Source organism: Alosa alosa, chromosome 7, assembly GCF_017589495.1.
Source record: "Alosa alosa isolate M-15738 ecotype Scorff River chromosome 7, AALO_Geno_1.1, whole genome shotgun sequence".
In the NCBI taxonomy this organism is placed as follows: domain Eukaryota; kingdom Metazoa; phylum Chordata; class Actinopteri; order Clupeiformes; family Clupeidae; genus Alosa; species Alosa alosa.
In genome coordinates this window covers 32,798,114-32,819,903 of record NC_063195.1, presented here as the reverse complement: position 1 = coordinate 32,819,903, position 21,790 = coordinate 32,798,114, and the positions used below count along the sequence as shown (strand labels likewise).

The 21,790-nt window shown below is 46.8% G+C and overlaps 1 protein-coding gene across 9 annotated transcripts in view; it reads right to left on the bottom strand.

Moving 5' to 3' along the window:
- The window catches only part of rptor (regulatory associated protein of MTOR, complex 1), a 151,358-nt gene that overhangs the window by 117,383 nt on the left and 12,185 nt on the right, over positions 1 to 21,790 (bottom strand). For all 9 annotated transcript variants that reach the window (XM_048247335.1, XM_048247337.1, XM_048247340.1 and 6 more), the window contains exons 3-4: positions 16,585 to 16,687; positions 13,709 to 13,791 (exon numbers count right to left, since the gene is read on the bottom strand). In XM_048247335.1, the coding sequence (XP_048103292.1) occupies positions 13,709 to 13,791; positions 16,585 to 16,687 (186 nt within the window). The remainder of the gene's footprint in view (positions 1 to 13,708; positions 13,792 to 16,584; positions 16,688 to 21,790) is intronic.

Below are 21,790 nucleotides of genomic sequence, written 5' to 3'. Positions count from 1 at the left end.
TCACGGCAAAGCCCGTTAAGAGTTGCGTGCATCCCTCCTTCCATAGAGTCAGGGTTTTTTTTTGCGAGGACTTGGATGGAATGAGGCTTCCCGTTTTAATTAAATTCTCCTCTTGTGCAGCTGCTGGAGGAGAGCACAGCAGAACAAAGGGGTAAAAGAGAAAAAAAAATGAGGATGAGTTCCCCGACAGCAGACCTCTGTGCTGCCTGTAAAAGAAATGTACTTTAATGTGGCCAATTCAATCCCAAATATTGCTGTTGATTTCTAACAGTAGGAAGGTGGCTGTGAAACAACCACAACAAGGTGTGTATTTGTGTGTGTGTGTGGGGGGGTCTTGCTTGAGAATGCAGACGATTTGAGTACGAAATAATTCGCAACAATGGCATAAAAACAAACTGTCAATTGCTCTCTAAAGATGTGTACACCTTTGCACGAAATTTCAATAGAGGTAGTGCTAGCAAAGTGACCTTACAAACCCCACTGGTGGACCACAACACCATCAAGAGAACAGGGGTGATACCAACTGCCACAGGTAACCACAATCGCAGATACAGTGCTGCTTGAAAGTATGTGAACTAGAACAGTTTGGAGTTTTCTGTTGTGTTATCAATTTCTTGCTTTTCAACCACGGTAAGAAAATATCCATACCCTCCCACCTCTTGCTCACACTGTATACCAAGAAAAGACCCCCTCTCAACAGTGAAGCATGGGTGGTGGAAATGTGGAAGTGTGGGCTGTTTTTCTGCCTTTCTGTCAATCAGGGAGATGAAGCTAGTGAGGAAATAGATTTCACAACAGGACAATGACCCTATAAGCATTCAAGCAAAATGACCAAGGAATGGCTTAAGATAACGAAAATTCATACTCTGGATTGGACTAATCAAAGTCCAGAGCTCAATTCAATAGAAATTGTTTGGCTAGCTCTGAAGCAGGCATTACACGCCAATTGACCCTCCAACCTATCTCAGCTGGCTGAGTCCTGCAAGGAGGAGTAGGCAAACAGCTGCAGAACCAGATGTGAGGCACTGGTTAATGAGTACAGATGTGAGGCACTGGTTAATGAGTACAGATGTGAGACACTGGTTAATGAGTACTGATGTGAGGCACTGGATAATGAGTACTGATGTGAGGCACTGGTTAATGAGTACAGATGTGAGGCACTGGTTAATGAGTACTGAAGTGAGGCACTGGTTAATGAGTACTGAAGTGAGGCACTGGTTAATGAGTACTGAAGTGAGGCACTGGTTAATGAGTACTGAAGTGAGGCACTGGTTAATGAGTACTGAAGTGGTGATTGAAAAGGAGGCGCAGCAAGAAATTAACTACATGGGTTTAGATACTTTTGCAAATGTCATATTTTGAGTTTTTTGTGAACTAAACCACTTTTGTTGAATATATAATTAAATTATATATAGGGTAACGACAACCGTAGATTAGAGATACAAGCACATGCACACATGCTGCTGATAGAATCAAGTTATAATGACGTAACTTAAAATGGTGTGGTTGAATAAGCCAACATATGATTCTTGTAATCCTTTACCTAAAATGACAACCAAATGTTTTGCTTAGTCAAGTAGATTACAAGTTCATGTCATTACATACCACCAGCAGTCTCTCTACTGCCTCTACCAAGAGTACACAGAGGTCCGCCAACTTAGGGATGAGCTTGTGGCATGTGCTCTGAGGAGGGTGGCGGAGCTGTGCCCGTGCCCGGTAAACAGTTGGACCAGAGGAAATGAGGAGTGACCGGGCTGATGGAGTTGGCAGGGAGCGCGGACCTGGAGCCGGGCCACCACCAGCACCAGATCCCCGTGCACACCCCAGCTCTGGGAGACGAGGAGGTGACCTCTGGTGTGGCAACACGCCAGACACGGGACCAGCCTCCATACAGGTACATCATGGGCAGTGGACCTGTCTGGTGATGTCCTTCTCAAAGTAAGAGAAATATCAATACAAAAGGTAGAGACTAGATGTGACTGAAGACACATACCACATATAATTGTACTTTAGAACCCCAGAAGGGCATTATTTTTTTTTTAGTTCAAAAGAGGAAACTTTTAATTCTCTCTACCTAACTTGAGAGTAATCCAGCTGTCCACACACGTCTGAAGCAGCTGGAGGAGGTTTTTTTTTTAGGAGATTAAAAGGAAACACGCCTGGCTCTAGTCTCAGGGTTGACAGGGTATCCTTGAGTCCACCTGATCAAAGGCAGAGTTTGTTCTGCTACTGCTGATGGCTCTGACCGGTCTGCCAAATAAAATCACATTAAAGAAATACCCCCAGGGTGCTTACAGCCACTCAACCCAGCAATAATTAACAATGAGCACAGGGCTGGAAGGTCAAAGTTGAAGTCACCAAGGGGAGAGGGAGGTGCTATTATTAACCAAAATGACCAAGACATGGTTTAAGATTAAGAGAATTTACACTCTGTATTTGCTAGATCTTTTGGCTAGATCTGAAGCGGGCAGAACATGCAAGTTGACCCTTTTTTTGGGGGGACTTTTCTGCCAACCAATCAACAAATAATACACATGTTGGTTGCCTACATACTGGTATATGTTTATATCAAAATAAAAAGAAAATACCAATCCTAACTGCAATGTAGGCAACTGGTCACTTGTGAATTGAATGCAGGATTAGCCAATGAAACATCAATGTGAAATGAAACACAGGTTCATCCTGTAGGGTTTAGAGCTTCAGCAACCGAGTTTATAGACAACTGGGAAATAAATTCACATTCTGCCTTCTTGGATCCATGAATCAGTGATGTTCAGTATTGATCCATAAATGGAAATGTTTAATACAAGCTTATGATTTAATTTTAGCTGAAAACTCTTGAGTGCAACATTCATTTCAGATCAAAGCGATATCAATACATGCTACCTCTTCGTGCTGAAATAAAAATGTACACCACTAATCCTTCAGAGGATGGATGCTCTAAAAATCTAGGCTAATGGGAGATTCTAAAATAGTGTGATGTAGGCTATGTGCACATCATCCAGTGGTTTCCTTATGGTCCCACAGTGATCAGTAGTAGACAGTACCTGGAGGGAGGGATTAGAGTTAATTTAGTCTGTGCGCTTCAAGACTATCAACAGTCCCATCAAAGTGCGCATTGAGCAGTGAGAGAGAAAGAAAGAAAGAAAGAAAGAAAGAAAGAAAGAAAGAAAGAAAACTAACAATTTCCAAAGCAGCAGTATCACTGAGAGCATTTTCTGTCCACTTCTCCATTGAAGGGCTTTGGTCAAACCCATTTCTGTACAAGCTGACTGGAGCAGGCCTTTGATGTAATGGATGCCTCTGACTGAGGTGTCTCTCGGCCTAATGCTCCGTCTGGCCCCGACTAATGGTGACCGCTATGAAAGAGCGATAATTAAAGGAGATAAATCACTGGGAGGGGAGCAAAATATCCATTTAGAAAGCAATTATATGGACAATTTTTTGCCACAGTGCGATTTCTGATGACTGTGTCATAACAGTTTGTAGGATTTAGAGATCTTAGCAGTGAGAGAGAAAAGGGAATAATTTATTTTACAGAGCAGAGCAGAGCAGCCCCTGCATGCTATCGAGCTCAGACACCATACAGTACATACTGTAGTACTATCCCCAAACTATACACATAATGTGCACAGCAGCAGCCCTTGGTGCTGTAGTACAATACATATCACCTGGCCACCAGACCACTTGATGCTGTTGCGGATGGTGAAGTGGCATCACTCTCCAGTAAAAGGAGAAAGTGGCGATACCTCAAGACCTCTTTAACCAGAAAGGATGACCCTGAGGTCAAGACCTCTTTAACCAGAGAGGATGACCCTGAGATCAGTTGCTGACACTATTCAGTCTCAGGCTGCTGGGCCTTCACCAGCCAAGAGAGTTTCTCTAGCCAATAAAACCACAACATGATTTTTTGCCTTTCCAACATATGAAAGTTTAACCTTTTTCAGGCGTTCAAATGAAATTATGCAAACACACCTATTCCAGAGCTAATATGCGTTGATAAGATTGCGAGAGGTTCCTTTTGCTCTGTTGAACAACTCAACCAAGGCAAGCAGAAAAGGCACGAGTGAGCTTTGCAATGATTTTTCAAGTGTGTGCCGGGAATAATAATAAAAAAAAGTCAATTATTGAAAAATTCAGTTTTTCAAAAGCCAACTAAAAAATATTTTACTTAAATGATCTAGTATAGACTGGACTTTCTTAGCCTTTGAATGCATTTCAATTCACCAAATCAATATTTCAGAGTTCAGTATTAAAAAAACATCAATTCTCTGGACAAAACTTCAGATGGAACCCACACTGACTGGAAAAATGCAACTAGTCACAGCATACAAATTGGAGAATGGTTCTTTATCTGGAGAAAATAGCCACACATAAAACTGCTACTGAAATCACTTTTAGGTTTTGAATGAGAATCAATTCATGGTAAAAAAAAAAAACTCTAAATCTTCTGCTCTTCTAACACCACTCTTGTCTTGTCTCTTTACAGCCCAGTGCAAATGGATGGATGGATCTGCGATCACATGGGCCTCCCGTGTCAGGGAATGTCCCCGACTACACACACAGCGATGGCAGTCATCCAACTCCCTGTCCAGCCGACCCAGCAGGGGCCAGGAATAGCGCCCAGACGCACTGACCCTGCTCGTCAACAAATGGTGTTACCGTGGGTGACCGTAAACAGGCCGCCTGTCACCATTATCCGTAGTAATTACAAAAGAGTTAATCGGATTGGGTGGTGAGGTCAGACACACATTCCAGTGTACAACAAAGGGGAAAGAGACTCAGAAAGAGATATTTGTTCAAATTCTACAGAGATACAATGCTCCTTGGAATGTAGTTAATTCAATCTGAGGAAGAACAGCAGCATAACCTCACTGCTCAATAGCTGAAGACGTTATCAACCAATGCGTCTGACACCTGAGTCACCTGACTCTGCCAGGCGAGAGACCATGGAATGCTCGGAGTTCTGGCCATACTAGACAGACTACAGCACCGGTCATTGGCTAGACAGCCAGCAAGTCAGAGTTTCACAGGAATCAAATAAGTATAAGTATAGTATAAGTATATATACTCTTTTGATCCCGTGAGGGAAATTTGGTCTCTGCATTTATCCCAATCCGTGAATTAGTGAAACACACAGTGAGGTGAAGCACACACTAATCCCGGCGCAGTGAGCTGCCTGCAACAACAGCGGCGCTCGGGGAGCACTGAGGGGTTAGGTGCCTTGTTCAAGGGCACTTCAGCCGTGCCTACTGGTCGGCAACCCTCCGGTTACAAGTCCGAAGCGCTAACCAGTAGGCCACGGCTGCCCCCACATATCATGACACATGACATGATATTAAAAAAAGACACTTGAAGGTCACTGAATTCCAATCAAACCAGTACTGAAAACAACAGCGATGCCAACTAAGGTACCCATTGTCAGGTTCTTTATATTGCCATGTGAGGAACTGAGAGTTAGGCCCTCATTATATTTTGCCAGGTCCTGGACTAACTCACACTTCCAGAACCTAATGTTTTAATGAGAGCAACAGCAAACAAAATGAGGAAACGGGTAAATGTGGCTCCATTCCTGAATGAGACAGTAAAAGAAAGAATTGGAAACAGATTGGAAGAATGAAATGGGACACAAAAACATGGGCCCCATGAGAGCACATCAGCAGAGAGGCCGTAGTAGTGCAGCACACTGTGTGGTTGGAGGCATCTGCTCCGAGAGCTCATTAGCGGATATCGCCACCGACCACCGGTGCCAACCAGAATGTAGCAGAACCAATGCATATACCCCACCACCCGACCCAGCCACACGCCCTTCATCCTGATTTGGAAATGTGTTGCCCAAACACTCATGGACACACATATAATACCAATTATACAGCGGAGCAGATGCCGCAGGGACTTCAGGTGTGTGTGTGTGTGTGTGTGTCTGTATCTTAAATGAGAGCTGGGTTCAAGACAAAGCCTTGAAGTGGGTGAGTACTGGTGCCTGTGTCCAGTCCTCATCGGCTGCAGAGCGTGAGGTCCAGCCAGCAGGCGGCATCTGAGCGAGAGGGCGCAGGGGCCGGAGTGCATGAGTGTTCTGAGCCAGCCTGGACCTGGGGCCTCGCCAGCTCACTAGACGAGTGGACACCCTCTGTGTGTGTGTGTGTGTGTGTGTGTGTGTGTGTGTGTGTGTGTGTGTGTGTGTGTGTGCCTTCAATGTGTGTGTTTTGCGTTAGGGTTCAGCAGCAACATTGGTGGTGTGTGTGTGTGTGTTTGTGTGAAACCTCCCATTTCACACACTATGCAAACAGAGAGACCATGTTCTTGCATGTTTAAACTGTTGGCAGTGCACTGGGTGCATGTGCGCGTGTGTGTGTGTGTGTGCGATTGTGCATGAGTGTGTGTGTGTGTGTGTGTGCGATTGTGCGTGGGTGCGTGTGTGTGTGGTCAGCAACCACGAGACACTACTTCTGGCTGAGCGAAGGGGCAATGACGTGAGAGTCACCAAACACGCCATTAGTTCGGTCACGAGCCAAAGCCTCACGCAGACACACACACACTCACGCAATCACACACACACTCCCACTCACAGCGCCACACACACACGTCATCGGCCCGTAACACTCTATAAAACAGGAAGTGATTTTAATCACCGTGGCCTGAGTCACTTCCTCCGTCACCTCGTAAAGCCCTGAGCTGTGTCCATTTTTTCCCCCCTGAAGCCTCTTTTATCAATCACTCTCCCCATCCCAATCCCTCTCTCTCTCCCTCCCTCCATTCCCCCCTCTCCAACACTTTCTCTTCACCTCCATCCATCGAGACCACCCTGTCAGGGAGCCAGAGCATAAATCGGGCAGCACAGCCTGGGCCATAATGGGCCTGACTAAATCTAACACCACAGGCCGCACAGGCTCGCTCACAATGCCACCAAATCCATCATTACACTGGAAATGGCTGCTGCAACCTTGTCCTTGCTCCATGGTGTGTGAACTCACACTAATACTCTCATATGCGCGCCCTCTCTCTATCTCTCACACACACACACACACACACACACACACACACACACACACACACACACACACACACACACCATTCTGCTCACTAAGGCTAACGGCTCACACACACACACACACACAAAGCCCACACACTCTCTCTTCAGCCTGTGTGTTTTGTGAAATATAGAACAATGAGCTGCTAGTGCCCTGCGTCATTGAGTCTCTTTGTCTCTGAAGAACATGTGTAATGGTCACGTGAATTCAAATGGGATTCTATCTGCTAGCGCCGATTCATTCTCTCCCCTCTGGCTGCCTCTCCACCTACCTACTCCTCTTCCTCTCAGAGCACTTCTACACCGGGCACGTGACTGAAGCGTACCGTTCGCCAAGTGTCAAATGAAGGGTCTTATTTTTCCGAATGTGCGCAACACTCTCACATTTGGGTGTAGCCAGTTCCATTGATTATTGTGGAAGCTAATTGTTGCAGTGTCCATGAATGGAACACTTCAGTTGTGCACCTGTTGTTCCTCCTTTACTCCACCACCCTGGTGTGGTCCTTTACTCCACCACCCTGGTGTGGTCCCTCTTTTACTCCACCACCCTGCTCCTCTGGGTGTCCCTCCAGTCTCATTGGTCATCTGTCCATTTTTCTCTCGCCCTCTATCCAGAACCTATAGGGAGCCTAAGCCACATGCTTCCCCTTTGGACTCAGGAAATATCAGATATGCTCTCCATAGGGAACGGTCAGCAAAAACAAAATCAATTCCATGCAGGATATTTTGGATCAGTGCATCCATCATCAATTTCTGCGTGCGGATGAAGCACTAGAGACTAGACCACAGGCCCATTCCTTATGGAGGGATGTATGGAACAGTATGGATTCCCTGTGGAGACCAAAGCAAAATGTCAACTGAGGGATGGCTTAGCTTCTTTCAGCCACGTTCAGACTGTGTGTCCAATACACATTGAGTAAACAAGAGGAAAAGATGCAAATGAGTTTGATGGAAACCGAGCTAATATGGTCGCTGGGTTGACATCACATCACTTGAGATTCACATCAACACTCAAGAAAAACACAACACAACAATATGGCCGCCAGAGACGATAAACTGAAGTGACTGAGCTTTCCCGCTCCTCCTGTGCAGGCGCCAGGGGACCACTATTACGTCAGTCAATAAGGACCCTTTAGGGGAAGCCAGTCCCATCCCATTGAGAATCCATTACGATAACACACACACACACTCACTCATTCATTCAGTCTCTCTGTCTTGGTCTCTCTCACTCACATGCACACACTCACACGCGCGACGCGACGCGACGCGACCGACGCCACGCCGCGACGCGACGCGACGCACACACCCCTCCCCTTCTTCATGAGTGAAGTGTCGTAAAGATCTGCTGCTAAGGGGGTGGGGGTCAGGGGGGTGCTGATGTGGAGGCCCTGGGTGGACGCCCATACATCTTCCTTTGGTGCTAATGCCTAACGCACACTAATAGCTTGCCACTTCCCCCCTGGGCAGCACATTATTGGGGGGGGGGGGTCACCTCCTCAATCCCGCTAACGTGGTTTGTTAGAGCCTGACAGGGCACAATTGGATATATGGGGCGGCGTGGTTGGATATTACCACAGTCATTTAATGAGATTATGACTGCATCAGTTCCACCATAGCCTTCTGTTTCATCAGCCACCTTTATTAAAACACTATACAACATGTGGATAATGTGAAGAGGTTTGGTGGTCAGGAGCTTTTCATCTTTAAAACACACACACACACACACACACACACACACAGTGCCCCCCCACCACCTGCCTGCCTCCCTGTACACGCCCTCTCCGCCTTGCCTCAATGGAATTTATACATGGGTCTAGTGATAAAGCAAAGTCTTAAATTTAATCAGGAGAAATATTTCGGCAGGAGCAAGCTGATAAATAATTCAAGAAGGAGTTCGACAGCGCTGGCAGCCGCGGCAGGCGAAGCTTGGGCTGTGGAAAGAAAGAGAGAGAAAAAATGATGCCACGGGGCTGTTAAAAAGGTAATGTCATTCTACTGCACCACCTCACGAGTGGTTGCTTCATCCATGCCAGAGAGAGAGAGAGAGCATGTGAGAGAGAGAGAGAGAGAGAGAGAGAGAGAGAGAGAGCATGAGAGAGAGAGAGAGAGAGAGAGAGAGAGAGAGAGAGAGAGAGAGAGAGAGAGAGAGAGAGAGAGAGAGAGAGAGAGAGAGCGAGCGTGTGAGAGAGAGAGAGAGAGAGAGCATATGTGAGAGAGAGAGAGAGGAAGAATATGATAGAAAAGGTGACAAGACAAAACAGACGGATAGCCTTGATAGAGATGAAATTCAGCAGAATCCATATGCCTGTTCTCTAAGTGCAACAAGACAGGATCATTATGAACCTTTTGGGCTTGCTGGCTAATGCACCGATAAGACTGAGCAACACCGATTACAGAGCCAGATAAGTCAAATATCTCCTCACCGATAAGAAGCCTACAGACATTATGAAACAACCAGAGTGATGACAAGCTCTGCATCCCTGGTGTCTCAGCCAAACAGTTTCCCCTCTAAACTCCTAATAAATAGTCATAACAAAGCTCAATTGAATAAAATACCACACAATGGTAACCGCCACTAAATCATCAACAAAGACCTTGTTTTTGTTGTGTTTTTTGTTTGTTTTTAATGTGTCTGGGTCTGGACTGCTGGGCTGCCCAGCGCAGCTCCAGATGAGGAGCCAGGTGTGGGGGGGCAGCGGTGCGGTGTGCCTGGGGTCGAGCGACCGGGAGCGATCTGTTTGTGCACTGCGGCCGCGATCAAAAGCACACGGGCCCCATTAAATATTGAAGAGGAGCACATCAGGAGGCCAGGGGCCAGGCGGGCGGGGGGGGGGCGTGGGGCATACCAGGGGCGCCTCGCAGAGTGCTGCACTGCTACAGCTGGCACACAGAACAGAGACACGGGCTGCATGGAGGAGGAGGAGAGGAGAGGAGGAGAAGAGAAGAGGAGGAGGAGAGGAGAGGAGAGGAGAGGAGAGGAGAGGAGGAGGAGAAGAGAAGGAGAGGAGGAGAAGAGGAGGAGAGGAGGAGAACAGGCAACACACAACCGATAGACACACATGAAGGACTCTGGGGGGGGATTGATGACTCACTACTCTACACGTGTCCATTTGGGTCGCAGTAGACAATGACACAGAAGAGCAAAATAAGTACAAACAGAGAGAGTTATCAAGGATCTTTGGTACAAATCATTCTAACAGAACACCATCTCATAACAGAACACCCAGAGAGGGTTATCAAGGATCTTTGGTACAAATCATTCTAACAGAACACCATCTCATAACAGAACACCCAGAGAGGGGCTGGAACTCAAAGGAGGGAAACACGAGTGTGAACGGGCAGAGCACTCCGCTTTGAGGAGGAACTCTGACAAGGGGAGCTGTGCAATTATACAGATAAGGCACGATCATTTGACAGCGGTAAGCTTAGAAAACCCGTAGTAATGAGGAGAAATCTCCGGCTCTGTGTTTAAACATGTCCCCGGCACTTTGGATGTTTGGTTTCCCTGGGAAAACACACACACACACACACACACACACGCACAGCTTGTAAAGTCGTCGACATGAATACTAATGAGAATATGGCTGTAAGTGAAATAACACTTTCTAAAGGTTTCAGAAGAAAAGAAGGAGGTGGGTGTTTCTAATTATCTGTGAATGTGAGTCTGAACACAGAATGCATGGAGAGGCAGAAATCGAGTTAACAGTAATACCAAGCCGAGCAAGCACACTTGCCTGTGAATATCTAGAAACCCACAACCCGCTCGGTTCAAAGTCCGATATCACTCCATTTATGGCCCCCAGCCAAAGTGCCCTTTGACCTTATAGATGCATTATACCCCAACCAGTTGCCGTAAGAGCTAGGCTACTAAAAACTCATTTTCCTGTCTCAAAACTGGGCAAAAAAAAATGGCTGCCATACAGTATGTCATGTATCCTCTCTTCCTGGCAGAGAAAAAAAACATGGTGTCAATCAATGACTGCCACCACTAACTCTGATGATACGGATATGGCACCTTGATGCACATATCGTAATAATTAAAAACAGAAAACTGTTGGCACTTGTAGGATCAAACTAGAGCACTGCTGACAGATAAAGACCTTACAGGTAAATAACAAGGACAGTTGGTGGATATAAGAATGTCATCATTGCCTGCAGATCACAGAACACCAATTCCCACACAGACACTTGAGTCTTGAGGGGGAGTTTCAACAAAGCGCCTGGCCTCCAGAAACTCCATTGGCGCTCCATGGCCGACCGATCGACTGCCTGCAGTTCCCATGCTCAAGGCTGCTGGAACACTTCATGGTCCTTCTCTACACACTTAGCATTCCAGCACAGGTGCACACGGGGCACACCTAAGGAAAGGGAAACGCGAGCAGGGCAGCTGCCCCTGACCTGTGGCGGCCGGTGAGGTGGACTTGGCGCTTCCGAATCCTCTCATCAAGAAGGATTACGGCCTCCAGGGGTATGACAAGGTTAACTGGGATCATCCCCTTCTGCACAGACATTGGAGTGAGAGACCAACGAGTGCTCATCAGAGTATGCATCAGCAATATAGCAGGTGTGCTGAATGTTCCATAGTGGAGCAGGGGAGTTGTAGTTTAATATGCTTAATATGAATAACTGTAGGTCATACACCATTGTGATTTTAGATTATTTTTCACAGAAAAAGTAAAGCAAATGTGCACAGATCGACCCCAGGTGGTGCTCAAGCTTTCTAACCAACTATTTATTGAGGCATCAAGGAAAATTGTACCGACCCCTGAGAAATGTCAGTTCTACGACCCCCAACACGGAAACCGAGTGCGTCCACGTCTCCCTGCCCTGCGGTCACTGGTGACACTGTGTTCTAATCCTCGGCACTTGTGTGACCCTGCTGTGAAATTCAACCAGAAATCTCCAATTATTCATTCTGAACTAATTTGAAGAATATGTTAAAATATGTTAGAATATGTTTTTTTTAAAATCCTGCAGAGCATTGTTTTCATTTCATTTTCTTTTCAATAAATTCTGCTGCTTTTCTCTAGGCAGCTACGGATCAAAAGTCAGCACTGACGACCTAAGATCAGGCCTGAGGCAAAAAACAAACAAAAAACAAAAAAACACACAGAACCACAACCACAGAACCATCCGCTGACCGCTCGTAAGCCTCCTCTGCCCACTCCAGCGGGCCCTGCGGATCAAGCGAGCCGAGCGAGACGAGGCGAGACGGCCAACCGAGGCTGACCCGGCCCCGGGGCTGGAGCAGATGCTGGCGGGGGTCGCTCTTCCTCCAGCCGCCCACCATCTGGAGCCGCTGACCCCAGCGGCCAGCGGCCGGGTGACCATCCTGCTGGGCCGAGATCGCCCTCCCAGTGTCGAACGAGAGGGGGGGGGGCAGCAGACGATGGCCATCTGGAAGTCAGATTAGCCTGCGAGCCAGGGAAAGTGTGTGAGTGTGTACACAAGGAGAAGAAAGTGGAAAACGCAAGAGAGAGAGAGAGAGAGAGAGAGAGAGAGAGAGAGAGAGAGAGAGAGAGAGAGAGAGAGAGAGAGAGAGGAGAAGAAGAGAGTGGAGCTTGGAGCCAGGAAATGAGAGAAGGGACACCCACTCACAGCTGGGTATGCAGCACTGTGCTGTGGCTAGCAGGGAACGCAAGTGGTGGTGGTGGTGTGTGGTGTGTGTGTGTGTGTGTGTGTGTGTGTACTCTTCCTTGTGTTTTTTGAGTGTTGCCCACTTCTGGAGGGTCCATGGCAACCCAGGCACTGACTCCTCGCACACACACACACACACGACACACAAACACAGAGGCACTTACAAGCACACACACACACGCAACAGACACACAAACACAGAGGCACTTCCAAGCACACACACACACACACACAAACACAGAGGCACTTCCAAGCGTGCCGTGTTGCACATCACGGGCACCCAGCACAGCGGGCACAGAGGGAGCCCTCACCGCCACACCAACACGCACATATGCCACAGGGCACGGCGTCCCACCAGACTGCAGCTCTGCACATCAATCTTCGGCAGCAGCCATGGTGAACATGGAATTCCATATTGGGGAGCGTGCATTAGTGTGTGTATGTGTGTGTGTGTGTTTGTGTTTTGACATCCGTAAGCATATCGTGTTACACTGAGAACCACACGCTGAGCTCTGCTAGCACATGTGCAATGGTGAGCGAGGATACACATGCACAGAGAGCTTTTGGATGAGCATTATGCCACAAAAAGGTTCCACCAATCCATTCCCCTGGAGCAACCCAGATCATTGCCTGAATGCCCAGGTTATCACAATCCCAAAAAGTCTGACTGCAGATTAATAATGTATGCATCATCATCTTCATGTAGCCTGGATGTGCTGCACAATAAAAATGTATTGATGGCCATGCAGCTCTCTCCCCTCGCAACAAATGATGGGAAATTGCTTTACTAACCAGTGCAGATATGATGAAGCCGATATAGATATATTGCCTTACTAACCAGTGCAGAGATGATGAAGCCAATATAGAGCTCCATTTTCATGGGATTCACATACCCATCTAAATACGGTACATACCCATCTAAATACGGTGCATAACCATCTATAAATGGTTCCATGCAGAATGGGATGAATGCGCTTTGATGAGGAGCAGATAAATCACGCTAACTGTCATGTGACCATCCGGCAGGAGGGACTGACTCACCCGAGGCTGCCAGTTCTCGTATTGCTTCTGGAGGTTGGCCCCGATGGTTTCAAGGGCCTTCTGTGGACTCATGGACAATGGGTCTGCATGAGGGAGACAAACACATACACACGTCATCAGCATAACAGTCATAGCAGCCTATATTCAGTCATAACACCCTGCTGCTGACACCCATAATTAGCCTGCAAACACTCACACAACATGGCCTACTAAGCCAAAACATAGCCCACCAACAAATGACTAATACTCTATAATTAGCCAAAGACTAGTCAAAACGGTAGTATCAGAACTAGGGATGCACAATATATCGGCAGCTAATATATTATTAGCCGATAAGTGAAAAAATGAAAATATTATTATCGGTCCGATAACAGAATTCTGGCCGATAATTTGCGCCGATATTTTTTAAAGTCCTAATTTAGGCCTTTTAAGGTCCGTTTGGCTACACTGAGCTAGCCTACTTGAGCTTGGTTGGCTATACTTTTTCCTCAATATAATGTCAGCGGTGTGAATGTATTTCACAACTCTAACAAAATCTGTGGATATGCGTTCATTTGGGAATCTGCATCTCAAAATCCTCTCGTGAATGATCCGCCATTTAACCTTAACAGAGCGGAGCTCAGCCCTAGAGCAGTCTTGTGCTGGTGTGTTTGCACTTGGGGAAACAAATATACAAACTCGTTAGTGGGACGAGTACATAAGTAGGCCTAGTTCTAAGTTGTGTTTTAGTATTATATTTGCATTACTTTAGCTTGGGTTTTGTATTATTACCTAGAAATATGCTAACCATTCGTGCTTCAGTTCCAGACAGGTCATCATAATAAGTTATTAAAACCTTCAGGGCTAAGGCCTTTCATTTCTGCTGCAGCAGGTTGTGCGCAACAGAGTAGACGGACATACGATACAGTCTGAGGAGTTCCAGCTTTATTCAGTTACCCGCAGTTGAAACTAAACCTAAGTTTCCCTCACAAACTCTGATTTGGTCGCTATACTGTAGCTTATTCCAAGCTGAGCTGTTTATGAGCGTTTAGTCCTAAATGAAAACGATTCAAACTCTCTAGCCACTCACTCTAAATTCACTGGACGCCAGGTTCACTTAAAGGAGCCACACATACTGTAGGGCTAGGCTACTGTTATGTTGTTGACTGTCATGCTATTGAGGACTATTATGAGTTCTGTCCATCATTTGGTGGTAGGTAAAATTACTGCAATAAAATTATGCTTATTAAATGCTTTCTCCAAATCACTTTTCACAATTTTTTTTCAAGAGTAATATTACCGGTTATCGTATCGGTATCGGCCACAACAAACCAATAAATATCGGTTATCGTTATCGGCCCTAAAATTCCATATCGGTGCATCTCTAATCAGAACGCTAGTCAGCATCACTCAAAGTCAACATTACTCAGACACGAAACTTGCTGCAAGCCTAAACACTTGTAGTCAGGCACTATGCCTAACACAAGGCACTGTTCGATCTCTAAGAACTTTGACTTCAATGGAAATCAAAGTCAATTTATAGAAAAATGAGCCTCTCGGCTCAACCTGAAACATCCACAATAAGGAAAGAGGGAAAAGAGAAAAGATCAATTTCCTATGGATTCTGAGCTATCTAATTCTGCATTAGGTTTAGAACAACGTGTATGGCCAGATACAATGCAGGTGATATTGATATTCTTTGTTCTGGGACAGAGCTGATTATATTTTATGACGGTCACCGTTTGTGGGAAGGTGACTGAGGGAATGTGTTCTGACAGCACAGCTGGAAGACTTGGAGATGAAATGCATGGTGCGGGACATGCTGTTCTGTATGCAAATACCGCCACTGTTTTGCCTTTTATTCGACAGTTTAAAATGTTTTCCCCTTCTCTCTTTCTCCTGACTACCCCTAATGGGCTGGTTCAGCCTGTGAGTGTGACACCTGTGGAGCCCCCCCCCCCCCCCCCCCCCCCCAGACTGACAGCTCTATCCCGTGTTTAACCCCAAGCGGAGAGCACCACTCCGTGATGTCTGCACTTTCAAGTTCTTTTGTCTGAGGAGCTGGTGTGTGCCTGGTGTCCCGCGATTGCAGACAACCTCCCGTCTGAGAGGATGTCACCTTCATAATAGGCACATCAAGGGCATGTTCTTGTTCCTGAAGAGGGGCTGTTAACCGAGGCCAGAACCTGGTGCCTCCGACTGAAAAAGGTTGGAGGAAAAAAAAACATTCCCTGTGACTGACAGCACACTGCTGTCCTCGCCTCACCCCTCTGGGTCGTCTACGATGACAGCGCTGAGCGCTCTCTTCTTTTGCCGTCAAATTGTCTAAGAGAGACCATGGATCTCTCCCTCCTGATGAGTCAAGATAGTCACAAGGCTGCGTACTGCCGCCAGCCCAGGAGGATGTTACGTTTCGAGTGGTGGCATCAACCATCTCCTCTTCCTCCCGAGCAGAGTTTACCAGGCCCAGAGGCTGACGCTGAGGACTGAGGAGATTTCCACACAAATGGCTACACTCTCCAGCTCATCTTATTTTACCTCTTCTCTACCAGACCAGAGTAGCCTGCCACTGTCGTCAGTCAATCATTTGTCATTCTGTCAGTATGATAAACTAGTCAATCAGGTGTCTGTATTGATGGATGGGATAGTGGTTTGGGGGTGATGTGTACAGATGACAGCTTAGATGAATGGGGAGTATGAATGGATCGTGTAAAATGGATGGAAGAATGGACGACAATAAACGGATGAGTAGAAGAGTGTGGGCTGGGAGGATGGACAAACGTATGAGTGGGCTTGTGAAGGGATGGAGTGGGCAAGGCGGAGCTCGTGATATGAGTGGAGGAGCGTGTGAGCGAGTGAGTGAGTGGGTGGGTGGAGGAGATGATGAGGCCTCTTACCGATCCAGCACTCCAGCCTGGCGCAGGGCGAGGTCTTGACCACGTCTGGGGGGTCCACTCCCACGTTGAGACAAAGCACCAGGGCCACACTCACCGTCTTCATCTACAAGGGTCAAAAAAGGAGACATTTTAATTTCAAGCGAGTACCTCATTGGATCGGGTCAATGGTTCCCAAGGCAAATTTTAAAAGTTAAATGTAAGTTAATGTAAATGTGGATAAAGCATTGCTCACTGTGGACCCTTTAAAACTCTGCTCAACTCATACAACCGTAGTTACTTCCCTAAATAAAAATGCAAGGTAATCATGACTTTCACAGGGCTGAATGACAACAGTGTCTCTGACTCTCTGCCAACATTGTAAAACCAGTGCCCGTCCTAACGGACAGATCCAATTATGAGTCAAAACTCTGCCAAAGCACTCTGAGCGCGTGCCGGGATTTGACACCCAAATGAGGAGATTCGCTCTCTGTGGCGTTTCAGATATATTCAGGTAATGCAATTAAAAGTGGCAGTTCACTAGGGCTATTCAGTTTGGAAAGATTTACTGCTGTGGTTTGATCACACAAGAGTCACAGTATCCAAAAATACAACATTCTGGGCCAGTGAGGTTAGGTACACGTGGCAACAGTACCAGGAAGCCGATCAATAGTCCACATTTGCACACATACAGAGAGAGAGAGAGAGAGAGAGAGAGAGAGAGAGAGAGAGAGAGAGAGAGAGAGAGAGAGAGATGCCCTCCAGTTGTGGTGAGGGTTGTCTGGCGCTAGTCCAAAATGCCCCTGGCAGCAGCTGGAGAACTCTACACCAGCTCACAGGGGAGCGCACACTCACTAAAGCACCACGGAGCAGCATAGCAGGCGAGCGTTGGAGGCCCTGCCACACACACACACAATCACTAGGCCAAATCTGGTGAAGCTAAATCTGGCCTCATCATCCTGTAACTTCAGTATTGCTAAAAAGCAACAGCTCTGCACGCACAAATAAATCAAGATAGAAATGCTATGTGGGGATGATGCGTGCATACATTAGAAATGAGGGGAAACATGATATCACTGGTCAGTCACTGGTGGAGTTTGAATATCTGAGCTTGTAAATTAGACTAAAAGAACGTGAAGGTAAATCACTATAACTTTCTGCTCTACTGACACAGGCAGAGGTGGCTTTTAAAAGACAGCACATTAATTGATTTGGTGAAGTTCTGATAAAATCACAGGGACTCCTTTATACCCCAACACCGGCCGATACCCACGCTGGTATCGGCTTCCTGTCTGTGTCAGACCCACTACAAATCAGTCAGTGGGCCAAAACCAAGCGGTGGCGGACTAAGGAGGAGAGGGATTGATTGTTGGCACGCACAGAGAGGACTGCAAAAAAAAAAAAAAAAAAAAAAAGGAACCAGTTCTCTCCAGATGCATCCACAAAAAAATCACCAGGGAACCGGCCCAAGAGCGGGCCACCAGGACTGACTCAGGCAAAAGAACACCGCAATCGCTCAATCAAAGGAGCGGAGTGGGCAGCCGTGCGGACGGCAAAAATAGCTTATCAGCGCAGGAGGCGGCATGATGGACGGTCCTCCGGGAGCTCTCCGCTGACAGGCATTCTGAGGAAGATATCCAGGACCGAGGGCGAGGGAGGTCCCGCTCGGCTGCCTTCTGATTAAGGGGTGCTGGAGGGGGGGGGGGATTCAATAGCGGCCACTCTTCTGACGCACTGGCCTGTTCACGCCTTGCTGATCAGTGTGCCATGGGGGTCGGGTCCTAGCCAGCGGAGCTGATCCGAAGCTGAGTTTGCCTGACCCACCCAGCCCCTCGAGTGCAGAATGTGTGGCGGACCAGTGATTGATAAGCCGTGTGAAGGCAGAGAAAAGTTATGAGAAATATCAAAGCAATAAGAAGGACTTTCACTTCATGAAAAGTGCTGTGGTCAAGGTATGAGAATGTCAATAATGTCCACACACACACACACACACAGACAGACACACACACAGACACACACAGACACAGACACAGACACAGACACACACGCTCTCTTGCTCCCACACACTCAGAAGCCTTTAAAACCCGTAACAAGGCCAACATCCATTGCCAAATCCAGGCACCAAACCAATAGGGAATCCTTTAGTGCCCTTTCAGCATTGCTCTTCGGCATAACCTTCAGTGCTGGACTACAAACACCTTTCCAGTGCAGTCCGGTGCAGAGCTGGCTTTCTCCTCAAATCCCTTTGATCAATGCACTCTGCATTAATACCTACCAAAGGAGCACGGGAGAAACAACTTATTGATATGATCATGTAACCTAGTCAATTAAAACAGGGCCGCGAGAGAGAAGCACGGCATGCAGATCTCAGATCAGCACACCTCTCCGAGTAGGCACATACTCCCATGATGTGCAGCTGTGAGGTCTGCTTTGAGCTGCTACTATACAGGCAGGTGTTATGCCAGAGGCTCACCACATGATAAAGGCACCGCAGTCCTTAGCATCACCATACCAACCACAACCCCCTGAAGGCAGCTGCTCTCAATACTGGACCGGCCACATCATCAGCATCGTTAGCCCTGTCACCGAGGCAGCGGGGGTCGTCAGCGCTGAGCAGTTCCGGCAGAAGGAGAGCTCTCGGAGTGTCACGGGCTCTGCCGCTTGGGAGAGTAATCAATGGTCGCCCGGTTGGAGGGTGACAGGCGTGACGCTCGGCCACAGATTGGCCATTTACAAAGTCTTTAGTGGCCCTCACTCCAGAGCTCTGTTAGGTTTACAGCTGAATCAACAGCCCAGAACTGGGAACACGCCGGGGCTTCATTAGCGGACAGCAGTCGCAGGAGGAGGAGGAGGACTTCCAGTAGGGTAGGAGTGGGGAAAATAAGGGATTCTAAGAAAATGAGGATGCAGATATCGGGGAGGGCATCGTCTTCCACTAACTCCTGTTTTCTAAAAACACTACGTTTCCTGCTCATGGAGCGGCACTGATGTCACAGTATATTTTGTTCCAAGAACCCTTCCTTTGTTCCAAGAACAAAACACTGGCTTTGAAGATGTACACAGAAACAGGCCTCGCACAATCCCAATCATACAGCGTTCCAAACAGAGAACACTGTGCGATTAGCAAAGGCTATAAAATAACTGCTGGCTGTCCTTCCTGCCAAAGAACGTGAGCGCTAATAAAGCTCACTAGTCTATTTTGGGGGGGGGGGTCAGGCAAACAGACTGGATAATCAGTGAGTGTGTTCTTCTGTGCTGTCAAACTAGCCTACATATTAGTCACTCTGCCAAAGCCCACTGCTTGAGGAGGTGCAGAGACCAGAGCGCGGGGCAGCCATCTAGCAATTATCCTCGCAATTAATGGGAGTTCCACCCCGCAGCTCTGACAAAGGTCAGCCAGGCAGCGGGACACAGTTGGACCTCATGTCCGCTGAGAGTAAAACTGAGTAGTAGGGACACACGAGAGAGAGAGAGAGAGAGAGAGAAAGAGAGAGAGAAAGAAAGAAAGAAAGAGAGGAAAAGAAGTGGAAAAACGAGTGTGACAGACGGAAATACTGCTCTCTTCTTAAGACTTAAGACCATTTACAAGGTGACACACACTAGACATGAGAGCAACACAGCGCTGCGCTCGCACACGTCAAACTGGCTCATTATTTATTTAACCGCTGACGTGACATGACCTTCTCAAAGAAGGCAAACAAGAGACAAGGCAAATGTAGACTGACAGCTATGTACACACAAAAAGACATCCAGAATCACATGCAGTCAGAAGGAAATGAAAATGTGTCAGGCAGAACTCTTAAGTGGACAGCAATAAACAAACAAACACACAGAGCCCTCAACAACCTAGGTAGAGTCCCAAATTCATAGGGACCTACATAAACAGATTGATATGTGAATGTGAGGGCTAGAAAAACAAGGTTAGTTTCCAGTTTTGAGCTCAGTTGAGCTCTGGTGAGTTGGAAAATGCCCTTTTGAAAAGCTAAGGCTTCACCTGCAATGAGCTGAGACACCTTGAGGGCTTTGGACCTGACAAGAGTATAAATTCTCCTGCACAGCACAGTAAAAATGTCACAGGAACATGTTGAATTTCAGAACCTTACGACAGAGACATGTCACATACGTGCGCCACTACAGAACTTACTATCAATATTACCTAAGAGATAATCCGTATAACTTATAATGTTTTTGATCTGGAGTGAACGTTTTAGGCAAATGTAACAATACTGGGATCCCTCAACCATTCCTGACATTAATGGAGCATTCAGGAAGGATGTTACTATTAATATTAATTTGGGGAATGAAAGTCATTCCCATGTGGGCAGGCTGAACACCAGAGCAGTTGGATAGAGAGACTGATGCACGTGCAAATGAGGACAGAGAGGACGGGAAAGGTGGCCATTACCAGTAATGCCATAATTAATGACATGGCAATATTATTCCTTCCCACTGAACATCAAACACTGGCAATTAATGGCACATTAAAAATCCATTTGCATGACAATAATCGAGACGAATGCAGGTTGTTGTCGTGCATCACCGATGCAGGAGTGACATTTGAGTTCTGACTGCCGCCAGGTGGGAAGTCCATTAAGTCTCCCGCTCAATGGCGATAACCAATTTGTCGTCGGGCGCCAAACCTAATCAGCTCCAACATGACATGTCCAATGCTTGTGACGGCTCTCTCTTTATTCACCTCTCTCTCTGTTCTCTCTCTCTCCCTCTCTCTTTATTCACCTCTCTCTCTGTTCTCTCTCTCTCCCTCTCTCTTTATTCACCTCTCTCTCTGTTCTCTCCCTCTCCCTCTCTCTTTATTCACCTCTCTCTGTTCTCTTTCTCTATTTATTCACCACTCTCTATTCTCTCTATCATTAATGTCATGTACTGTACTGTATCTCCCCTGGTTGACAAGAAGGAGACATTCAAAGATAGGATATACTAAAGAGTTAAGAGTTAAGGGTGCTTTTCCACATGGCTCTGCAGAATGACATGGTGACTGGGACAGTTTATGGTATGGTTTATGTCTGATACATTTATTTTTATGGACAAAATACCTCACTGCAAAGAGGGAAATGTGGTGCATTTAGCAATTATACTATCTCACATTCAGTTTTTGTATATATTTTAAATAAATCTATTTAAAGTTTTTAAAAACTTCACACACCACTGCACCATTTAATCCTTCAGTCTGCCCACTGGGTATTCAAATTAATTGCTGACATAATTCATT